The sequence below is a fragment of the Trichoplusia ni genome, unplaced genomic scaffold (genome assembly GCF_003590095.1).
Source record: "Trichoplusia ni isolate ovarian cell line Hi5 unplaced genomic scaffold, tn1 tig00003798, whole genome shotgun sequence".
Classification (NCBI taxonomy): Eukaryota; Metazoa; Arthropoda; class Insecta; order Lepidoptera; family Noctuidae; genus Trichoplusia; species Trichoplusia ni.
Genome location: NW_020800454.1, coordinates 173779 through 193227, shown reverse-complemented (window position 1 = coordinate 193227; position 19449 = coordinate 173779). Strand labels below are relative to the sequence as shown.

The window sequence follows — 19449 nt, the reverse complement described above, 5'->3', positions numbered from 1 at the left end:
TAAAATGAAATGTCAAAAAGGTTTAAAATGAATGTTATGGTATTTCGTTGTCAAGTCCATAGGCGTCCTTGATGAAGCGCGCCGCCTTCTCTGCGATCATGACGACGGGCGCGTTGGTGTTCCCGCGCACGACGCGCGGCATGACGCTGGCGTCGGCCACGCGCAGCGCCGCCAGCCCGCGCACGCGCAGCTGCGCGTCCAGCACGCCGCCCAGCGCCGCCGTGCCCACCGAGTGCCACGCCGACGTCGCGAACTTCACCACGTGACATTTTATCATGTCCAGCTCCGACAATTTCTTACATTCTTCTGGAGTCAAGTCAATTATACGAGTACCCATCTCTTTGAAGTATGTCGTGTTTACCAGAGACAAAGCGAATTTAACCGCCTCGGGGAACCCTTCTAGGTCCTCTTCATTGTCAAACGTGCCAGAGTATATCATAGGATCGTCCAGCGGGTTAGTAGATGCCAGTCTCACCATGCCTCGCGATTTAGGCTTCAGAAGAACTACAGGTAAAGGTATTATTTCCGAATACGCATTCTCAGCAACAATTTTGGCACAGTTTTCTGCAGTGTAGCCAATTGCAGTGGTGCATGCATCAACTGTTAACTGTCCCACAGGAACACAAGTAGGGTACATCGCGAAATACGGCAGGTTCGGGGTGTCCGCGTTCTGCGGCAGGTAGGCGCCCATACTGTCCGAATAGGACAGGGCTCCTGTAGCGTCATGAAGATATTTGATGACTTCAAAAAGTTTTGTGGATTCGTTGTAGGAACATGTTCCGCTTTCAGTGGCCAAAAAATAAAGCACCATCACATGATCATGCAAATTCTCCCCAACGGGCAAATCTTGGACTACGTCAATGCCAACTTCTTCGAGATGATCTTTAGGCCCGATACCAGAGAGCATCAACAGCTTGGCTGTGTTGAAGGTGCCTGCCGTAACAATCACTTCTTTATCAGCATAAAAATAGTATTCTTTGTCATTTAAGAAAGCCTGTATTCCTACGGCTGTATCGTTTTCAATCAAGATTTTCGTCACAAACGTATCCTTCAGTACATGTAGATTACCGGTTTGAACCTTGTTAAGCATAGCGGTCAGCGTGCTGTCTCTACGTCCGTCTCGTATGGTGTGAGAGAACCTGCCGGCTCCTATTTTATGAGGGTTGGTCATGTCATCAACGATTTCTAGGCCTAGTTCTTCAAAGGCTTTTAAAAATTTTATGGTGGATTTGTCGTATGTGGCGGCACCCGACACTTCAATTTCTCCATCCACACCGTGCAGTTTCATGAGTTCTTCGTTGTCAGCAATTTTTCGGTCAGTCATGTGTTCTGTTTTCATAAAGTATGGGAGGACGTTGGTCCAGTTCCATGAGTCCCCGACGATGTCGGCCCACTCATTGTAGTCCGTGGGGTATCCCCTTGCATACACCATGTCATTGATAGTGCCACTGCCGCCCAGCATCTTGCCCCGCGGCTGCTTCTCGTGATGTCCTGCCAACCCTTGGCTAGAGAATCCGTCGTCAATCGTAGTAAAATTCCAGTCGTAGGGGCTCTCTTTGAGTACTGATCTAAAACCGGGAATCTGAAAAGTTTAAAGACATTTAGATTTGCTTTGACTCGGCGTAAACTGTAGCTTTAATATAAACAAGTGGTTATAATTAAGCTGGAAGTACTCACGATGCCCTCGACGGGCGGGTCCCCGCCAGCTTCCACCAGCAGCACCTGGAACTGATGGCGCTCGGCCAGGCGCGCCGCCAGAGCCGAGCCGCCCGTGCCGCCGCCTACTATGATGAAATCAAAACTCGAACCGTCTGGAAGGCAATTTTATTTATTACTTGATTTTCAGTATTTTAGTCAACATCAAATAATTACTGTGTTTATGTCTTTAGCAGCATAAAATATGCGGCTGTTTGTATTACGGGGGAACTTGACTTAAAAAAGGTGTTTCTTATCTTGAAAACCGTCCTCAAGGTTACTCTTTTAAATGCTACTTTAATGTCAAACGTTACAGTTACATCACGTACAGCAATTAGAGCATTTACCATCATTATTGCCATTATCCATGAAGATGTATAATACAATAGCAGTGTTCGTACTTACTGGCCACATCGGCTTGCTTGGGGTAAGGCTCGCTGAGCAGGCACTGCGAAGCTGCGAAGAACTGCAGCGCCGTGGCCACCATCGCCCCGAGCGGGCCGGAGCTGCCGCAGCCGGCGCACGCGCCCAGCATTACCGACATTATGCTGCAAGTTACACACACACACATTCACCAAAATCACTTGCTTGAAGCCCTTCATACGAGCCCTCCAAAAGCCGCGTATTACAAAATAAAAGGCTAAAAATTATCATAGAACGAGGAGCCCTTTACACGCCTACTGTTATCCGCATATACGAAAATGAAGCTCAAGATAAATATATTAATTATGGATTATTTAAAAATGATGTACCATCACTTAAAAACTCAGTATTAAGAGTCGTATTTCGTCACTTCGACTTACCGAGAAGTTCTAACAATCTCACAAAACTCAGGTTAAAGTTCTGAAGGCCTCGGAGTGAACAATTCAAATAAACTAATAACGTAAATATCTTGAAAAACGTTCGCGCACGTAACGTGTGAATTGTGTAACTCAGCCGATATCCAACATTCGTATAACTCGTCTTTTGTTAAGCATTGACTTCAAAAACATATTTATTATCTCATACACTTTAGCTGCCAAAATTAACTTCGAAGCGAGCACTTTGTCTATGTAATTTGTTGTACGAGAATCTCACAATTTGTAAATGTACAAAAACGTGATGCTTGTGTTTCCTGACAAGGTTTTACCAATTACCTCATACTGACCACGTTAAAGGCCTTTGATTTGACTGTTTTTCGTTTTAGATTTTGAGGAGTTCAACGGTCAAATGTAATGCAAACTGGCTACATCTCAAAAGCAACAAAGGTACGGTATATTTAAAAAGTTAAAACATAATATTAACGCTTGGAATGGGTGCAAAAAAACTGGATAAAAAACCAGGTATTGTCGTTAGTCCTTACCTTGTGTAGTGAAGCAATTTTTGTCAGGTAGTGTCTACACAAGCACTTTACACGGTAACTACACAGTACTAGCTTCTCATCAATATATTTTAACCACCTTGACTATTTTTTGTTTTGACGCTGGCACTAATACGTAACTACCGACATTTCTAACTAAAATGTATTTAAAATCTATTCCGTATTCTGCCGGCACGCTAATCGAAAAAGAAGAAACACTAATCGTCACTGAGATGCAATTAAGCAGCAAACTAAAATAATTGTCTACAAACTACTTTAATTAAACTTTGAATTATTCAAGCAACTAAAGCGCCTTATGGAAACAATCAGCAACGGTAATGCGACACATAAACATATTTAGTGGAAGGCGTTGCGGTACTTGTGAGCAGTAGTTGTATTTAGGAAGAAAAGCTATTATGACAATATTAATAAATATGGACTGACCTGTTTGATAGTTCGCAGTAAAGTCGGCAGCAAATGATGTTTGAATGGGCGCGGTGAAGTAGCGACACGGTGCCTCCTCCAATAGGTACTCGTTATTTATATGGGCCGCAAGCAGTGTATATCTCGTCGCTATCAGTTAATCTGTAGCGCCTTTATCTCAACAGTTTTACATAAGGCATGCTTCAATTTGACCGATATTACAAACATGGAAGTTTAAGGTCTCGTCGTGTTCCGATGATGCGCATCCACCTGTTGTTGAAATTTTCCTCAAAGTGTCCGCCTTATCAAGTTGGTACTCAGATTGATATCTCTATAGAAAATATTCAACCTCGATAACCTTGATTATGGATTATTACAACTTGCTCACGTCATGTTCATCGAGCGCGATCTTTAGCCAGTCACACACGACACTGCATTTATTGAAGTATCCATCAAAAGGGGATATCACGATATAGGAAATGGATTAAATAAAATGGACAAAACCAAGTACCAAGGTGCTTCAGAATCGAACTCGTCACCTTATACGCTTACGCTGTCTGTGTCTAATGAAAATAGGCTACAATAACAGAAAGAAGAGAGATTCATAATTACATATCGATCGGACACACCTACTTTGCATATCTCTCACAAGTAGATAATGTAGGTAAACGAGCACGTAGCTACATAATAACGAGTGGTTATTTGGAACATTGTCTACACACGTACTTTGTAGTAGTACCTAGATATAGATTAACAAGCACACTCATGTTAACCAAAATGGGTCGCTATTGTCCTTTAAGTCTGGGAGATTCGAGCTTAAGTCTTCGATTGATAATCTTAGATGAATAAGGAAACCAGCCGCCAGCTGTTTAGGAGATTTTAGAGGCGTGGGTGATTCCGGTGGTAAATAATCAAAATCATCTGCATGGAGGTTGTCGGTATGCGGTAGTCGCTGCGGTAGCCGCACATTCAAATAATTGATAGTAATCAGGTTGAAATTTAAAAAAAAAAATTGTTTGAAACCGGCGTACGGAACTCAACTACACACAAAAATGTGTAAAAAAATGATTAAAGATCTGGTAAAAAATACTCGAGAGCAAAGTTCGTAAACCTAAACCTAAACTTCCACTTTGGGTTGAGCGGAAGGGAGTGGACTCCATTAGCGATATCCTAAGCGTATAAAAAATTCCCCTGAAAAAAAAATATTGCAGTTCTCTTAGAAAGAGCTTCCGCGGTGTAATGTCTCAAAAAGTTGAAGAAACTGTTCTCTCCACAGACCTCCACTGACCTACTATCACTGTAGCCGTAATTCTGGTCGATTTTTTTCTACTTGCATTTTAAAACTTATCTACATCCTACTAATAGTATAAACGAAAAAGTTTCTATGTATGGGTAATATGGATATATTTTGCTCTCATTTCACCACTGAACGGATTTAGTCGTAACTTGGCACGCAGATAGTTTTTAGCCTGGATTAATACATAGGATAGGATAATTTCGATTCGAAGACGGGCCCGCGGGCAACACCTAGTATTATAATGCTTATAAAATTATTCAATTTGAACTCTTCTCTTAATATTCTTCAAAGACACTTATGACCATTAGAAAACTCGTGTTTTTATTACGAAGTAAATTTGAAGAACAATAGTACGTCAACGTCTCTTACCACGCGGTTCGCGGACAGTTGAATAATAGGCAGATGGCTCACCAGGGTGCACTCGCGTAAAAGATAGGCGCCTGAGTCTCTCTAGTTAGTATTAATTTATTTTATAAGTACAGGGTGTCCTATAGGATTATATAAAATTAATGCTTATATATTTATCGTCTAGGACTTATGAGGCAAATCTGCCCTGTACCGGCACCTATGATTGTTCAGATTTATAAAAAAGGAACGTTACCTAACAGTGGGATGTGTTATTATTGTAGGAACTCATTCTAGTAATGAGGCCGGGCGGCCGGAGCGGACCTATTGAAAGCCATTCACCACTACTCACATTAATATAATGACGTAGTTTTTGTGACCTTAAATGCTCGGTGCGTATTTTTGGACAATGTGTGATTTTTTTAGCAGCTCTTGTACAGCATCAAACAAACCATTCATGTTTATACTTATCTAAGTTTTAGAATCTCGGGTTAATGCAAGGGCGGATTTCCCAAGGCCAAGCAAGGCCTAAGGCGGCAAAATTTGAATGTACCTTCTTTCGTTAATTGCGTGAGTCCACGCGCCGGCCACACAAGTAAAACCTAAAAATGTAATGTTTATTTAATATTTTAGGCTTAGAACGATTAGAGGCAGCAACCTTTCGTAGGGTGTGGCAACCAACGTATTTACCTGAATATATGCGAAAAATGAGAAATCATTTCTGTAGTCAAAGCCCAAATGCAACACGCGAATAAACCCGCATCATATTCAGAATAAAAGGTAATAAAAGCCAGTGCATTTACCTTATATTTTATTCCATGAATAATCAAAAAATGTCATCTTTATTAACTAGGCACACAACTCACAAAAGAACGTGGGTTTTATGGCAGGACAAAAAAGAGTATTCTCATTGAGACACCCTGTATCATTTGGAATACTTGTAGACATTATTGCAACCCGCATTATGGTTGCAGTGACGTATACACGCGTACTTGTGCATATTTTGGAGCATACAGCTTACTCTACTTTATGAGAAATCATGTCTCGGAAACATTTGGATTCGATTATAGAGAATTCACCGTCCACATTTTTCCCAGGGCAGTTTTAGGATAAGTGTTACCATTTAGCTTCTTCCCCTTTTTTGTATGATTGAAGTACAACCCGACTTCTAACGTAACGGTCATAGCACTGGGCTATCAGTGCTACAAAACGGTACACAGCCGGGCTAAACAGCGCGGCAATCTGTTTTTTGAGAACTTTCATTTAATACACATAGTAAATTCTCTCCACAAAAAATGCGTAGGGGAAAAAATAGATATTATAACAGAGATTAACCAATAACTACGAGTTAAGTAATAAAATATTTATTTATATTTGTATGACATAATTATAAAATATGGTACATAATAAAGTTTAATGTTTGCTAACTATAAATAATGGTTATAAGTGTTCTCGCAGGAGACTGCAGGAGACCGCCGCATCACAACACTACGTTAAGTCTGTAAAAAAACATACAAACTATTAGTTAAACTATGGTATCATGTGCATTTTGAAACTGTGAAGCGTAAGGGGACCGAGCAGTATCTTTCTTCAAATAAAATTTATTTAGAAACATATTTTTATTAAAAAATCGTTTCTTTTTTTTAATAAATTAAAAAAAACACAAACAAACATACATACATGAACTGTGAAAACATTCACTCAATCGCTTTTGGACAATTGTGCGATTTATTGATAAACTGAATATTGTGCTTACTTGAATTCTGTGGCAGATACCGAAGTGGCCGAAGAGGATCCCCCCCTGCGGCAAGCCGGTGCGCAGGTTGATGGACATCAGGCGCGACCCCGGGATGCGCACCTGGTAGTACCTGCGCACACCGGAACAACTTGAACTGACTTGAACTGACTGAGTCAATGTATTTTTGGAAGAGACAATTGGAACTGCTCTAGTTTTAGAAAGCAGATGCGTACCTGACTTCCCAGTCGTAATCGTTCTCTACGGGTACGTAGAAGCCGGGCTCGTTGATGAGCAGGTAGGTGCGCAGCTCTTGGAAGACCTGTTCGGAGGCCATGTTGAGCGGGTACACGTACTTGACGCCGCTGGAGCTGGCGTCCAGCTTGGCGGTCTGCGCCACGTTGCGGCCCGTCAGCACCACGGTCAGGCTCTCGTCCGAGGCGTTGCGCATGTACAGGTTCACGTTGAGCGTCTGGTCCATGTACTGCGACAGCACCTTGGTGACCACGCAGAACACGAGCGTGTCCTCGCACTTGAAGTCGCAGTAGAAGAGCCTGGTGAAGCGGTGTTCGGAGTCCAGCTTGTCGGAGGGGTTGATCTTGAGGCAGCTGCCGCCGATGAAGCTGTCGTCCAGGAACAGCTCGAGGCACTCGCGCTCCTGCGGAACCCGCGCCAGGCAGTAGCGCGTCTTCTCGGACGTGTGCCCGAGCCGCAGGTTCACCGACATTTGCTGCATGGAGGTCCCGTGCCAGTGGTCCGTGAAGCTGTTGCTGGGCCCGGCCAGCGACTCCCCTAATTTCTCATATTTTATTTCTATTTTTCTCTCTCCAGCGCTTTGAACAGATTTAGCATCTTCGCCGTGTGTCTCTTTAATATGTGTTACGCGATGCGGGACAGGTTCACTGGGTGCATCTACTTTATCAGGTAACTTAGTAACTTTGTGCGGCTCCTCATCGCCAGTTATTTTAATAGGCTTTTGTTTGAACAAATTTAATAGAGCATCCTTCATTTTATTCTTAACAGGTGGTCGAGTGTCGACTTCGGCCTCGTGCGCGCTGTCCGCCGTGTCCTCGTCTTCCTCCCTCTCGCTCTCGTTGGACATCATCTCTTCTTTCTGGATCGCGAGCAGCTCCTGCCGCATGGTGTGGAACTCGCTCTGCTCTTTGATGATACCCTTCTTATCCTTGGAGTGCAGGCTGCGCTTAATGATCCTGTCAGCAGTGGAGAGGATGTAGCCGTGCGGGCCATGCGCCGCGTTGGGCTGGTACTGCTGGTGGCGTAGGTTGAACCACGGCATGGGGCTCAGTGTCTTGCAACAAACATTTCGATATCACTTAATAGCAATTTGCATATATCCTGTACAATAATATTATTTTAATAAATATATTATTATCAAATTGTAAGAAAAACTGAATCAGTGTCTCTCCTAGTCTTATAAAGAAGTATAGTACGTGAGTTTATAACGTTGTTGGAGGAAACGAATTTGAAAATTGTTTTCCCAGTAAAAAGCCACGTTACTTGTGAGTTTTCCGGGATAATACTGTAACATAACGCCCTCCGAATTGCTAGTACTTAACATTTGTCTATGTAGTTATCTACAGTGATAGTAATTTGTATATTTTGCTAGCTGTTGCCAGCGACTTCGTCCGCGTGGTAAGTAGGAGGGTAGGTTTTAGATAAAAAAATTGTAAGAAAATAAAATTGCCACTATAAATTAAGATGGAAGCTATCCTATCTTTCAAGTTGGATCAACCTGCACACGGTGTCCAAATTTGATTGAAATCGGAAAAGTACTCTAAAAGCCCATCGCGGACAAACAACTTGACACGTAATTTATATTTATTTGACTTGATCTCATTAATGTCTTACCTCTCCGTAAAGTCGTCGTTTTTTTCCCATTCCCCTACAGAAGGATGTTTGGAAAGGCATTTGACAAGGCAAGCGGGTATTTAAGAAGGGCCAAAAGCTGCCCCAGAGAGCCCTGTCTCGGAGCATGGACTGCCCAAAGCTGTCCAGGGTATCGGCCTTAGTCACGTAGTTGTTGTCAGACTTGTCCGAGGTCTGCGCCTCGAACGACCACGCCGGCGCGAAGATGGCCAGCGAGCAGCCTGCCTGGTGCGCCACGCGGATGGCCTACAACAAGCATCCTACTACATAACCTACTCACTGGGCGCGCTCATCAGACACGTGCTCAGGTTTCACACATATGCCTAGGTCCGCAGATAATGCTTTGAAGCATGAGTACGTTCTTATTGTGAAGAGCAGGTAGTTGAAATCATCGATGATAAATCAATGACATGTAAATATCTAATCACTCGAGATGTATCTGTTTACTTATCAGTCATAGAACTATAGATAACCTACCTTTTGAAATGCAATAAAAATACGAAAACACATGATAAATGTGCAACAGAAATGATATCAAGGATAACTTATCTTGAATGCAAGTACTATTCATCTGTGGAAATTCTTCGAGAAGATAAATCGACTGAAGAACTGTCTTAGCATCCATCTTTTAGTTCTCTATGACGGGGACCGAAAGAAATGGAAGTGTATATAAGTTATGTAAGATGTTATTATAAATTTAAGTTATAATACATTTCCCGTGTATTTCGGCATTGAATAACTAATACTTGTATTCATCCGGAACCACATTCAACTTCTACAACTAAGTTACGTGTGTAGTCATGACTATATTGAAGCAAATAAAGATTAATGATTTCTGATTAACATTAGTTTGAGGGTACCTCTTGCGTGTTGAACTGTCCCCCGCCATAGAAGTTCCGTCCCCAGACGTCGATGCCGATGTAGAGGTCGGTGACGCGCTGCTCCGCCGCCTCCGCGCTGGACGCCACGTCCGCCACCGTCCACGAGTAGTTCGTGAAGAACCCGTCGCACGCGTCGAAGAATGCCCTGCGGCCACCACCAGCTCAGATACAATTAGCTATTAACAACTTGCCTAAAGACCCCTACCGTAGCGCCGTGTCGCTTTCGCTTACGCTTAATAGGTGGCGGCAGACGCCGTCGGTGCAGTCTGGTATCCGAGAAATAACTTCAACAGGTGAGCGAATTAACACATCATATTATTAACTCAATTATTATCAAACTAAAAACAATGAAAACCTGTTGATAAATGATCAGATCGGTCGCTAATCAGCAAAAAGAGAGTAAAAAGCATACACTATAGAAGACAAATGTACAGTACACCCAAAGATGAAAGTCGTAAAAGCTGATAGAGGTACATTTAAAATAGACTGACTTGTTCCTCTCGTTGAGGCCGTTCTGCCAGTTGAGGTTGCCCTGTATGGTGACGCTGTCGTACCACACCAGCACGGCGTGCGGCAGCTCTTGGTGCAGCAGCGAGTGGAAGTAGCGCACGAAGTCCAGCAGCACTTCCGGGTTCGCGATCTGCACACCACGGGGTCTTAGCCGGGGCATTTCTACTTTAAAGTACACGAATTGCAACACGCTTTCCACTTGGAGCAAGGCTATACTATACGAATAATCTGGTAAAGAGGCTACTGGTGCAATACGAAAAAGGTTTTAGATTTAATAAACAAGAACATATAAATAACTAAGTGTTGCCCGCGGGCCCGCCCGCTTCAAAGCGAGAATGACCACCGTGTTAATCCTGGTAAATTTAGACGAAACCAAATTTCGTCTAAATTCGTTTTTTGCATGAAAGACGAACAAACATCCATACATGGAAATTTTCGCGTTTATAATATTATTAGGACGAGAGGATACTTTTACATGTTACAGTTACATGAAAAACCATTGAAATAGGAGTCCGACGAGCGACACTACGATTCCTTAAAAATAGGCCGAAGGAAATCATATTTGCGAAAACCTCCACTTTTATGTTTTTTTATAATTGTACGGCAGCAAAAGCCTATCTAACAGTAATATCTATCATGGTTTTGCGAGCCTGGTGGTTGACAGATGGACAGATAGCGGAGCACATTGAGTTGTCTTTCAACCCTTAGGGTATGCCACCCCCAAAAACAACATTATATTTTTATAGCAGCAACAAATATTTAGCATAGCAGCAAAAACATCATAAAGCCATTTGCAGTGACGTCTATCGGAACAATAACTGACGAGTTTCGGAAGGGGATGTTGATACTAGCAATCACTGTCTGATACTGATACCGATCAATAACAAAGCTACTCCTGCAAGTTATGATACGTCAATCCCAACATGACATGACCATATTCGCGAACTACTTATTATTACTGCACCTTGTTATGTCTGTGCATCACCGTTAGCAAGACCAGAACATCCCAAAACTATATGCTTCAAAGACTCACAGGGACACCGACATGTCCGAATTGTGCCACATGAATAGCGCCCGTTTTGCAAAAGATAAAGCGGTGTGAAGTCCTTATCCAGTGCCCACTGAGGATGCACTTCCTGAGGTTACATACCAACCTAGCCTGATATAACCTCATTACAGAAGACCGTGGGAGTCGCCGTCGATTTGCGGCAAGCAGTGTGCGAATTGTCGTATCCAAGGTGCCTAAGTCACTCTGAGTCCACATTATCATTATTAAAGGCATGCACTTTCCTACTGACCGATAAAAAACATTTCAATACCCTATTCTAGTGGTCAGGAAAACGATTAAGTCATGATCGTTTCATATTTGTAATATTAACGCCACTGACTTAACCAATTACCCAATTACTGTACACTTATCAATAAACAAAAACCGAAATTATATAAAAAAAAAACAAAACCTTATTCTCGACGTTAAGGAGCCAGCCATCGAACTTAAGTGTTTTAGCGATAGCAACCAGCGCGCTCGCCAGGTTGTGGTACTCTAGCTCCGAGTCCAGCACTTGGTCCCAGAACGTGATCCCCTCAGCCCACTCCGTGATAACGGTGCCTGGTGCAAACGGTCCAAGTTACACACGTTTATAATATTAATCTATCAAGCATTTTCATCATGACTATGATTTCATCTAACTTATTATTGTAGATAATTAGATATTGCTGAACGTTGATTGAAAATACGTTAACATTGAATAATTTAAGCTAATACATATGCTAGACGTGGTTCATGATAGATACTCGTTAAATCGGCCTTTAACATTGGTGTATTATAGACGACTTGGCTTCGAAGCGAAAATGTAACAATTTAACTCTTGTCGATATTAAAGACGAAGAAGAGTAGCGGTAATCCAATGCCTAATTTACACTTCGATAATTGCGCGTGCTTATTGATTAGTACAAAACTCGCGTGAACTGTAACAAATTAGTGTAAGTGATACTCTGCTTAGTTAAATGAATAGAAAACTGCTTCCATATGCGATATAAACAGCTCTACACTTAGTCCGCGGATTACGGCGCGATTTCGCAGCGCCAAGTTGCCGCAAATTTACGATGACTACACTCGCAATGGTTAGCGGAATTATCATATCATAGTAGCTGTTGCTGCGTGCCTAACAATGTACGCGTTAGCTTAATATAATTTTGTACATATTAAAAACGAAACTCAAGAGAAGAATCGGTGGAGAAAACGAAGGTGATGGATGACAACTATCCTTTAAACAAAACTGACCGTCGCGGACTGCGAGTGTGGAGTCAAACATGTTCACGTCGCGTTCTCGCTTCGCGGTTTGACGCGGAACAAACACCAACAAAAATTAGGGAACAAAGCGCAATACAGCGAAAATGTGCGAAACGGCTCCACACTTAGCGTTCGCGCCCTTTCGGCCATCGCGCGCCATCCGCAGTCTAAGTTTAGAGCGGGCATATAACTTACCCCTATTCGCAGCTTGCCAGTTCTAAACATGAAATGACAGGTTGTGTTTAGCATTTTATCATTGGAGATACTTGCAGTGTTTTTTTGTTGTTTGTTTGTTTCTCCATACTTGCTGTCAACGGAATTTTACAAATGCAGCTAAACAACTATGTAGTATTGGCCACAACTAACCTTTAGTTCTTTTACGCTTGCACTCATTTTACTTGCACTAACCAAAGTAGCCTAATTAGTAAATTAGCTGTCATTGAATATGTTTTGTGCTACACAAAATTAGCACCAGATTACAATTTACTTCGGCACATAACAATTAACGTTATTTTTTTTACAAAAGTTTGGCTGAAACAGCAATTACGTAGTAGTAGTGGAGCAGTCTTAGCCTCCATTTAGCTAACTATGTATATGTATTTCATTTTACTTTACTTGGTCCTAGCCTCTAAACTAATTAAGTAAGTAGTTATCACTTACCAATTACTTTAACACCATGTGCATGTCCAACATTTATCCAGCCCAGCGGAGGTATCGTGATTAAATGATGACTAAAGTAACAAAATATGTCTATTCCAGCCCAGTTGTAAAATGTGTATGCTTCATGATTTCCTGTTCCATCTATCATACTGAAAGAAAAATATCTCCATCACTTTGGACAATAAACTGATGTCCCAAAAGGAACAAAAAAAGATAATTTACTTGTATTTGAGTATAATAATATGTTTGGTCAATATGAATATAAGTTAAATATTACCTATCATCGTGATACCCGTTTGCCAGGTCATGGCAGACCATCGTCTTGCGCAATTTCTTTCCATGATAGCGGTTAGGCTCTTCCGCATCCGGATTGAAGTGACAAAAAGTTTCCGGCGTTTCAAGCGATTGATAATTGCTATTTCTATTTATTTCTATGTTTCGTATAAAGTATTCGCTATGTGGTCTCAGCTCCTGGCACAAAGTCCTCCAAGGTGGTGGATTCTCCAGAAATAACAATATTTCACTGTAACTATCTAAAGGTTTGCAGGTTAGTGGGTCTACTTTCGCCGGCTTCAGTGATCTTTTTCTCGGCATATTTGAAAAAGTTGATATAAAACACACTCAAAGGTGTATTAAAATATGCACTGATTCTAGCAAACAAGTTATTGTATTTTATCAATAATGTTGTTTGTTTACGTCCTGCTCGTAAGTATTCAACTTGACAACTAGTGTCGTTCTACGTACTGTCAGTCAATTTGATGAAGGCAATCAGCTAGGGCGAGTGATACGAATTTTGTCTAATCGAGTAACTGATAATAAAGCGATGTGCACCGGCTATTTAAACGAGTATCTGCTGCAGAAACTAGGGCATTTATCAAGGGCGTAAACATTTAAACATTGCAATAAGTGTATTGCACCCATAGTAGCATAAATAAACATATTTTGTATTAGGTCTTTGATCGCGCTATTATTTCTTATTAAGTAACTTGAAAAGAAATTAATAGAAATTAGATTATATCAAGCAGTAATAAAGATAGATTTCCCTATATCGTCCTCCTTCCCAATAACATGAAAAATAACCGTGAAACTCTCGGTACACTCGACAGAAGCAATAACTTAAGTTGCTGTTGTTGCATGAGAAGAAAAGGAAGGCAGACAGAGCTTACCCTACCGTTAAAAGTTATTTATTTAAAAATGCTTTACTCATTAAAAGAATTTAAACCTGAAATGCTATTAAAATAAGCTGTGCATGGAATTTTTGTATAATAGACTTCGGTGGGACTATTATGCCCTAAATATGATAACTAATGAGGTATTTGGAACACAGTTGATAACACAATATACTCCTGTGTTTTATGTTATCTAATTATTCCTTTGTATTAAAATTTATTATTTCCATTTTCGAATGCGCAGTAACTTTAATGAAGACGTTAAATATATTATCATTTTAACACAAAAATTTTGACAGCTTCATGAATCAACGCTACGTACAGTCGCTTAAAAACCTATGTGCTAATCTGCTTGTTGTAGCTAAGACAGGATGAATTGAAAAAAAATGGATTCGCTGTCAGTATAATTATGTCAAAGATACCAGCTGTTTTTAATAAATCTGAAGATAAACTTCCTGGATGGCAATTGTTTAAAGATCTTTCCATTTATACACAATAATGATTTAATATTGTAATTAGTGCTGTAACATTGTATGTCGATATCTTAAATGTAATGAAAAAACGTAAGAAAAATATCTCACAATTTGCCGGAAAGTATCTTAACTCATTATAACTTATAAATCGTTATCGTTGTTTAAAACTGAGGCAAAAACGTACCTTTCACTCGACAAATGGGGTAGGTTTTAACATTGTAAACTGAGTAATTAAAAATTTGACGAAAGTGTAAATTTTCAAGTGGTTTTCTAGTAATTGTTAGATTCCTAGATATGCAATTAATTTGTCTCAACGTCGCGATATACTATATAATATCCGTTTAATCGCCATTTCGTCGTACTCCAAGTCCCCTCAACAAAGATAACTAGCTAATTATTTCCCAGTAATAATGAGCATTGCCTAAACTATTTCTATATTATTTGTTCATGCATGTTATCTATTTTAAAAGAGAAGTCACATTAGATATGACCAGTAACTGCTGCAGAGTTATGCTGTTAATGTGTAGTTATCCCTATTGACTACTTTGTACTACTACTTATTGTAATTGAAGGAAAAGAAAGGCTTAAACTCTGCAGGGGCTAATTTGAGGCAGTCATGATGATGTTCGTTTGAATCAACCACAAATTACTTCATCTGTTATTTTTTTGTTCAGGTATTAAGCTGTTGAGCTTGGAATGGGCAGGTTTCAGTGACTAAGTGGTGTACTCTGTTCCAGTTAATATAATGCCTAAATGCTCGCTCAAGAACAGGTTAGTCTACACGCATATTATAAAGAAGGAATATTAGATTTTTATAATTTTTGTATGTAACAAATACACTCTAAAACTAATAAACAATATTTAAAAATGTGTTTACCAATATAAAGCTGCAATCTCAGGAAAAATGTTACAGAAACAGGAAGAATATTGCATGTATGCTGAAATTGATCGTCTTAAAATGTTCTTAAAAAAATAAAATCAACATCACATTATATGCCAATCAGTTAAGGTTGTACACTGTTACATTTTTATGGGAATTGTTATTTATTTTATAAGTTTTCAGCATTCCATGATTACTCTCAACCGTAGTATTAAACTGGTTTTAAAATATTCTGCCTTCATAACCATGTGGATGAATGTACAAAGCTTGTACCAATTTTTTTTACTACTAAGCACTTGGGTTATTGTGTGTACAAAAATACATGTTTAATTTTCAGAATTCTACAGCTTCGTGTTATCACATGTATATTTTTTATACTATGTGTCAAAGCATTCATTCACTTCATAATCACATATGGCTTGTACAACTACCCTCACCTACCGGCAGAGGTACTTGAGACACAACTGTTCAAGCAAACCACACCTAACCTGGTGCTACAGAAGAACAAGCCTGACTGTACATATGACAAAATACTAAATAACCCAACAACTTTGCTCAATTGGGAGGTACCAAAGAGGTTTGATGATTTCTCAGCAAAAGACTTAGTGAATGGCAGCTATGTGCCTGCACACTGCAATCCAAAATTTAGTGTTGCCATATTGGTGACATATAGAAATAGACAAAGCCAGTTGGATATTTTCTTACCTTACATGCATAATTTTCTAAGAAACCAGAACATACACTATAAGTAAGTAATTTCGATTTGTTATCTTAGTAATACATTTGTTTTTTAAAAACTTATCTAATTGAAAACCAATGTATCAATTGGAAAAAAAAGATAACCAAAACATAATTAATTTACTCTACATGGTGACAAATACGAATTAAGTCACCATGTGACATTGGCGCCACATATATTTTTGGGACAGTAGAACTTATTTGGTTGAAATTTTTAATGTGTTTGAGCCTTAATTTTTATTGTTGTCTTAACTTTGAGCTAATTAGTTAGTTCAAATCAATTAAATAATAATATACATGTCCAGAGTCATCAAATAGAGGGGAGACAAGTAAAAAAAAATTGCAAGAGATGAGAATAACACCAAACATATTATTTAAATGAAAATAACATCAATAAATGTATTTTTTAGGATATACCTCATAGAGCAGCAGGATGAGAAGCTGTGGAACAAGGGCGTGCTGTACAACATCGGCGCCAAGCAGGCCATCCGCGACAAGTTCCCGTGCCTGGTCCTGCACGACGTGGACCTGCTGCCGCTGGACGCCGCCAACCTGTACGCCTGCGCCGCGCTGCCGCGCCACATGAGCGCGTCCATCGACAAGTTCCGCTTCGTGCTGCCCTACGACTACCTGGTGGGCGGCGTGCTGGCCATCACGGCCGACCAGTACGTGGCGGTGGACGGCTTCTCCAACCGGTTTGAGGCCTGGGGCGGAGAGGATGACGACTTCTCCGCAAGACTTAGTGCCCATAAGTTAGACATAGTGAGGTAATCTCTATTTATGTACAATACATTTCAAATACAACTTGATTGTATTGCTAGGCAAAAATAAAATAAAATTGAGGTTAAGCCGTTGCTTAACCTCGATTTTTAATCGCAAGTATCGCAACACTCATAACTTGTTTATTAAGGTTTAGGTGACAGTCAAATATTATATTTCTTAAACCTATTTGTATGGGACCCTCAATGTCGAGAGTCGCACTCGACCGGTTTTCTATATCATCAAATCTAAGACTTTGTTAACATTTCGTTATTGCAAAATATCTTAGTCTTGGTTATCTTCTTAATATATTAAGTACATAGGTCAATACTAAATTGATTCTGCTATAACTAGTTTCACCAGTCTATAGTCGATTAAGTGATATCTCATGGTTGTAATGTCTCGGCGCAGGTTCCCCCGCGAGATGTCCCGCTACACGATGCTGGTGCACCGGCAGGAGCCCAAGAACACGCAGCGCAAGCGCATCCTGTCGGAGAACCGGCGCCTCGGCGACAAGGACGGGCTCAGCTCGCTGCCCTACCACAACACGCACGTCAAGAACCACCGACTGTTCACGCTGATCGGAGTCATGTTATAGTGGACGACGTTTATGACACCAAAGTATACTTACATACATTTTCGATAATATTCCATAGGTATTTTTGTATGAAAATATTCTGACATTAGAAAAAAAATGCCTTTCTATTAATTTGATTCAAAAATGTTGATGTTGTAAAATTTTGGGTTCCCTTTTAACCCGCATCATGAAAATGGTACGACAATCATATTATATTTGCTATGGTAGCAATTGTCATACCAGATGAAATTTATTACTTCTGGTACAGTTAGCGGGTTTAATAGTCAATTTGTAATACTTCAATATTATACAACAATTTTATTACACTATGTGTATGGTAACCGTGTAATGTTGGAAGCACGTATTGGACTGTTGGTGCCTATTGTGTGTAGTTAAATACTGAGGAGAGTTATAACATAGGTATATTCAAAATAATATTTATCTTACTATATTGCTTTATTTTTTAATTATCGTTGTCCCTGCTTTATCAGGGAACGTATTTTTTTTTAGGTTTTAAATGAGTATGGCGTGTGTCATTGAATAGAACTGGGCCCCAATTCCGCTAGGTGCTAACAATGGCCGATGAATGAATATATTATTATATTGTTAAGCATTTTCCCAACACAACAATTGGAAATTCAGTACGTGAAAGAACACTCGCTGTCAATACAATGAATTTCCAAATTTTCAATAAGAAAACGCTCAGGAGAATATGAATAGTGTCATTTTAATACAATTTCCATTCATTCATTGCAAATAGTGGAATCGGGGCCCTGGTTTTACTTTAGGTTAATAATTTAAGGCAGATATTTATTGACTGAGGCTTTCGCGGAACAGGTTCCTTATTTTATTTGATTGCTTTTTAGTTCGATATTATGTTGAAGTCGGGCACAAGTATCTATTTGTACTAAGTACTGGATAGACAAAAAAATTACAGTCGCACCGCCTAACACGAATAATAAAAAACAGTAAATATGTGATACAGCTGTAATTCCAAATTTTCCTAATTCACGAAAACCACAATTTATTTTCGTTATTTTTCGGGAACACAAATCAAAACAAATTGCGTAGCTGCGTAGGCATAATTTTAAACGCGAGTCAGATCAAAGTATGAATACATTTACTTACTTTATAACATTAGATGATTTAATTGTTACCTAATTTGTATAATTATTCGTGTTATCCTCACGGTTCCGATTAAATTAGTACTTAATAACAACTAACAATAGCTGTAACAGTAGGTAAAGGATAATAATGTAATTAGACCATACAACAACGGCGGCCCATTTATCCTCATATAGATATTATGATAGGTTGTGAATACCACACATTTTAGGTGTTATGTTTTACAGTAGATTGATATTACACATGAGATAGCATTGCAGCATTTTCTAGGTTAGTGAGTATTAAATACACAGTTTTAGTTTATTTATTTCTTCATGTGATACTTTCGTATTTAGTTTACTTGAACCATACGCTTATACTGCAACATTATGAAACGTAATGTTAGCGTCTTTCAGTCATTAATTTTGGCATTAGCCTAATTCCTTTGACTGCCTGTATTAAAAAATAAGTTATAATAGATAAGAACAACAAAAGCTGGTTTAGTTGACACTTTTAGAATAGGTGCCCAAGTATTTAGATCTTCACTCATTCAGGATTTTTTGTAATAAAGTTATTAAAATTTGTTTGGTTATCGTTTGTCCCGTCGCGTCCTCATTACAAAGTCAAATTTCTACAATAAGCTTTACCTGCACAACACAAATAGCATTCCAAAGGGGAAACTCA

At 39.8% G+C, this 19449-nt stretch overlaps 3 protein-coding genes across 7 annotated transcripts; 1 reads left to right on the top strand and 2 right to left on the bottom strand.

The window, feature by feature from the left end:
* Window positions 1–19: 19 nt before the first annotated feature.
* LOC113508091 (glucose dehydrogenase [FAD, quinone]-like) lies at window positions 20–3641 on the bottom strand. Of its 4 annotated transcripts, none has more exons than XM_026891059.1 (4): window positions 3479–3641; window positions 2101–2243; window positions 1678–1811; window positions 20–1582 (listed from the first exon to the last, which is right to left on the bottom strand). In XM_026891059.1, exons 2-4 carry the CDS (start codon window positions 2237–2239, stop codon window positions 35–37), a joined length of 1821 nt encoding a protein of 606 aa, XP_026746860.1. In that variant the 5' UTR covers window positions 2240–2243; window positions 3479–3641; the 3' UTR covers window positions 20–34. The 4 variants fall into 4 exon arrangements, with proteins under 4 accessions (XP_026746860.1, XP_026746859.1, XP_026746862.1 ...); XM_026891058.1 differs by lacking the exon at window positions 3479–3641 and adding an exon at window positions 3038–3206; XM_026891061.1 differs by lacking the exon at window positions 3479–3641 and adding an exon at window positions 2843–2915.
* A 2811-nt stretch (window positions 3642–6452) lies between these two features.
* On the bottom strand, window positions 6453–14004 carry LOC113508089. The gene is made up of 9 exons (XM_026891055.1): window positions 13343–14004; window positions 13066–13214; window positions 11573–11721; window positions 10094–10242; window positions 9582–9747; window positions 8704–8967; window positions 7071–8143; window positions 6856–6967; window positions 6453–6598 (listed from the first exon to the last, which is right to left on the bottom strand). Exons 1-9 carry the CDS (start codon window positions 13657–13659, stop codon window positions 6593–6595), a joined length of 2385 nt encoding a protein of 794 aa, XP_026746856.1. The 5' UTR covers window positions 13660–14004; the 3' UTR covers window positions 6453–6592.
* A 622-nt stretch (window positions 14005–14626) lies between these two features.
* On the top strand, window positions 14627–19438 carry LOC113508092 (beta-1,4-N-acetylgalactosaminyltransferase bre-4-like). 2 transcript variants are annotated; one of them, XM_026891063.1, is made up of 5 exons: window positions 14627–14797; window positions 15382–15478; window positions 15925–16335; window positions 16736–17092; window positions 17496–19438. In XM_026891063.1, exons 2-5 carry the CDS (start codon window positions 15453–15455, stop codon window positions 17680–17682), a joined length of 981 nt encoding a protein of 326 aa, XP_026746864.1. In that variant the 5' UTR covers window positions 14627–14797; window positions 15382–15452; the 3' UTR covers window positions 17683–19438. The 2 variants fall into 2 exon arrangements, with proteins under 2 accessions (XP_026746864.1, XP_026746863.1); XM_026891062.1 differs by having other exon boundaries at window positions 14627–14910.
* The last annotated feature ends 11 nt before the right edge of the window (window positions 19439–19449 follow it).

What these genes read in the sequence shown, in the direction of transcription:
- LOC113508092 (XM_026891063.1), top strand. Translation starts at nt 15,453, where the DNA reads ATGCCTAAATGCTCGCTCAAGAACAG. An exon ending in AAATGCTCGCTCAAGAACAG is followed by an intron (nt 15,479 to 15,924) that starts GTTAGTCTACAC and finishes TTTAATTTTCAG; the next exon opens with AATTCTACAGCTTCGTGTTA. An exon ending in AACCAGAACATACACTATAA is followed by an intron (nt 16,336 to 16,735) that starts GTAAGTAATTTC and finishes TGTATTTTTTAG; the next exon opens with GATATACCTCATAGAGCAGC.
- LOC113508089 (XM_026891055.1), bottom strand. Translation starts at nt 13,659, where the DNA reads ATGCCGAGAAAAAGATCACTGAAGCCGGCGAAAGTAGACCCACTAACC. An exon ending in GACAGTTCAACACGCAAGAG is followed by an intron (nt 8,968 to 9,581) that starts GTACCCTCAAAC and finishes TGCTTGTTGTAG; the next exon opens with GCCATCCGCGTGGCGCACCA. An exon ending in GATTACGACTGGGAAGTCAG is followed by an intron (nt 6,968 to 7,070) that starts GTACGCATCTGC and finishes CGGTGTGCGCAG; the next exon opens with GTACTACCAGGTGCGCATCC.
- LOC113508091 (XM_026891059.1), bottom strand. Translation starts at nt 2,239, where the DNA reads ATGTCGGTAATGCTGGGCGCGTGCGCCGGCTGCGGCAGCTCCGGCCCG. An exon ending in CAAGCAAGCCGATGTGGCCA is followed by an intron (nt 1,812 to 2,100) that starts GTAAGTACGAAC and finishes ATTGCCTTCCAG; the next exon opens with ACGGTTCGAGTTTTGATTTC. An exon ending in ACCCGCCCGTCGAGGGCATC is followed by an intron (nt 1,583 to 1,677) that starts GTGAGTACTTCC and finishes TAAACTTTTCAG; the next exon opens with ATTCCCGGTTTTAGATCAGT.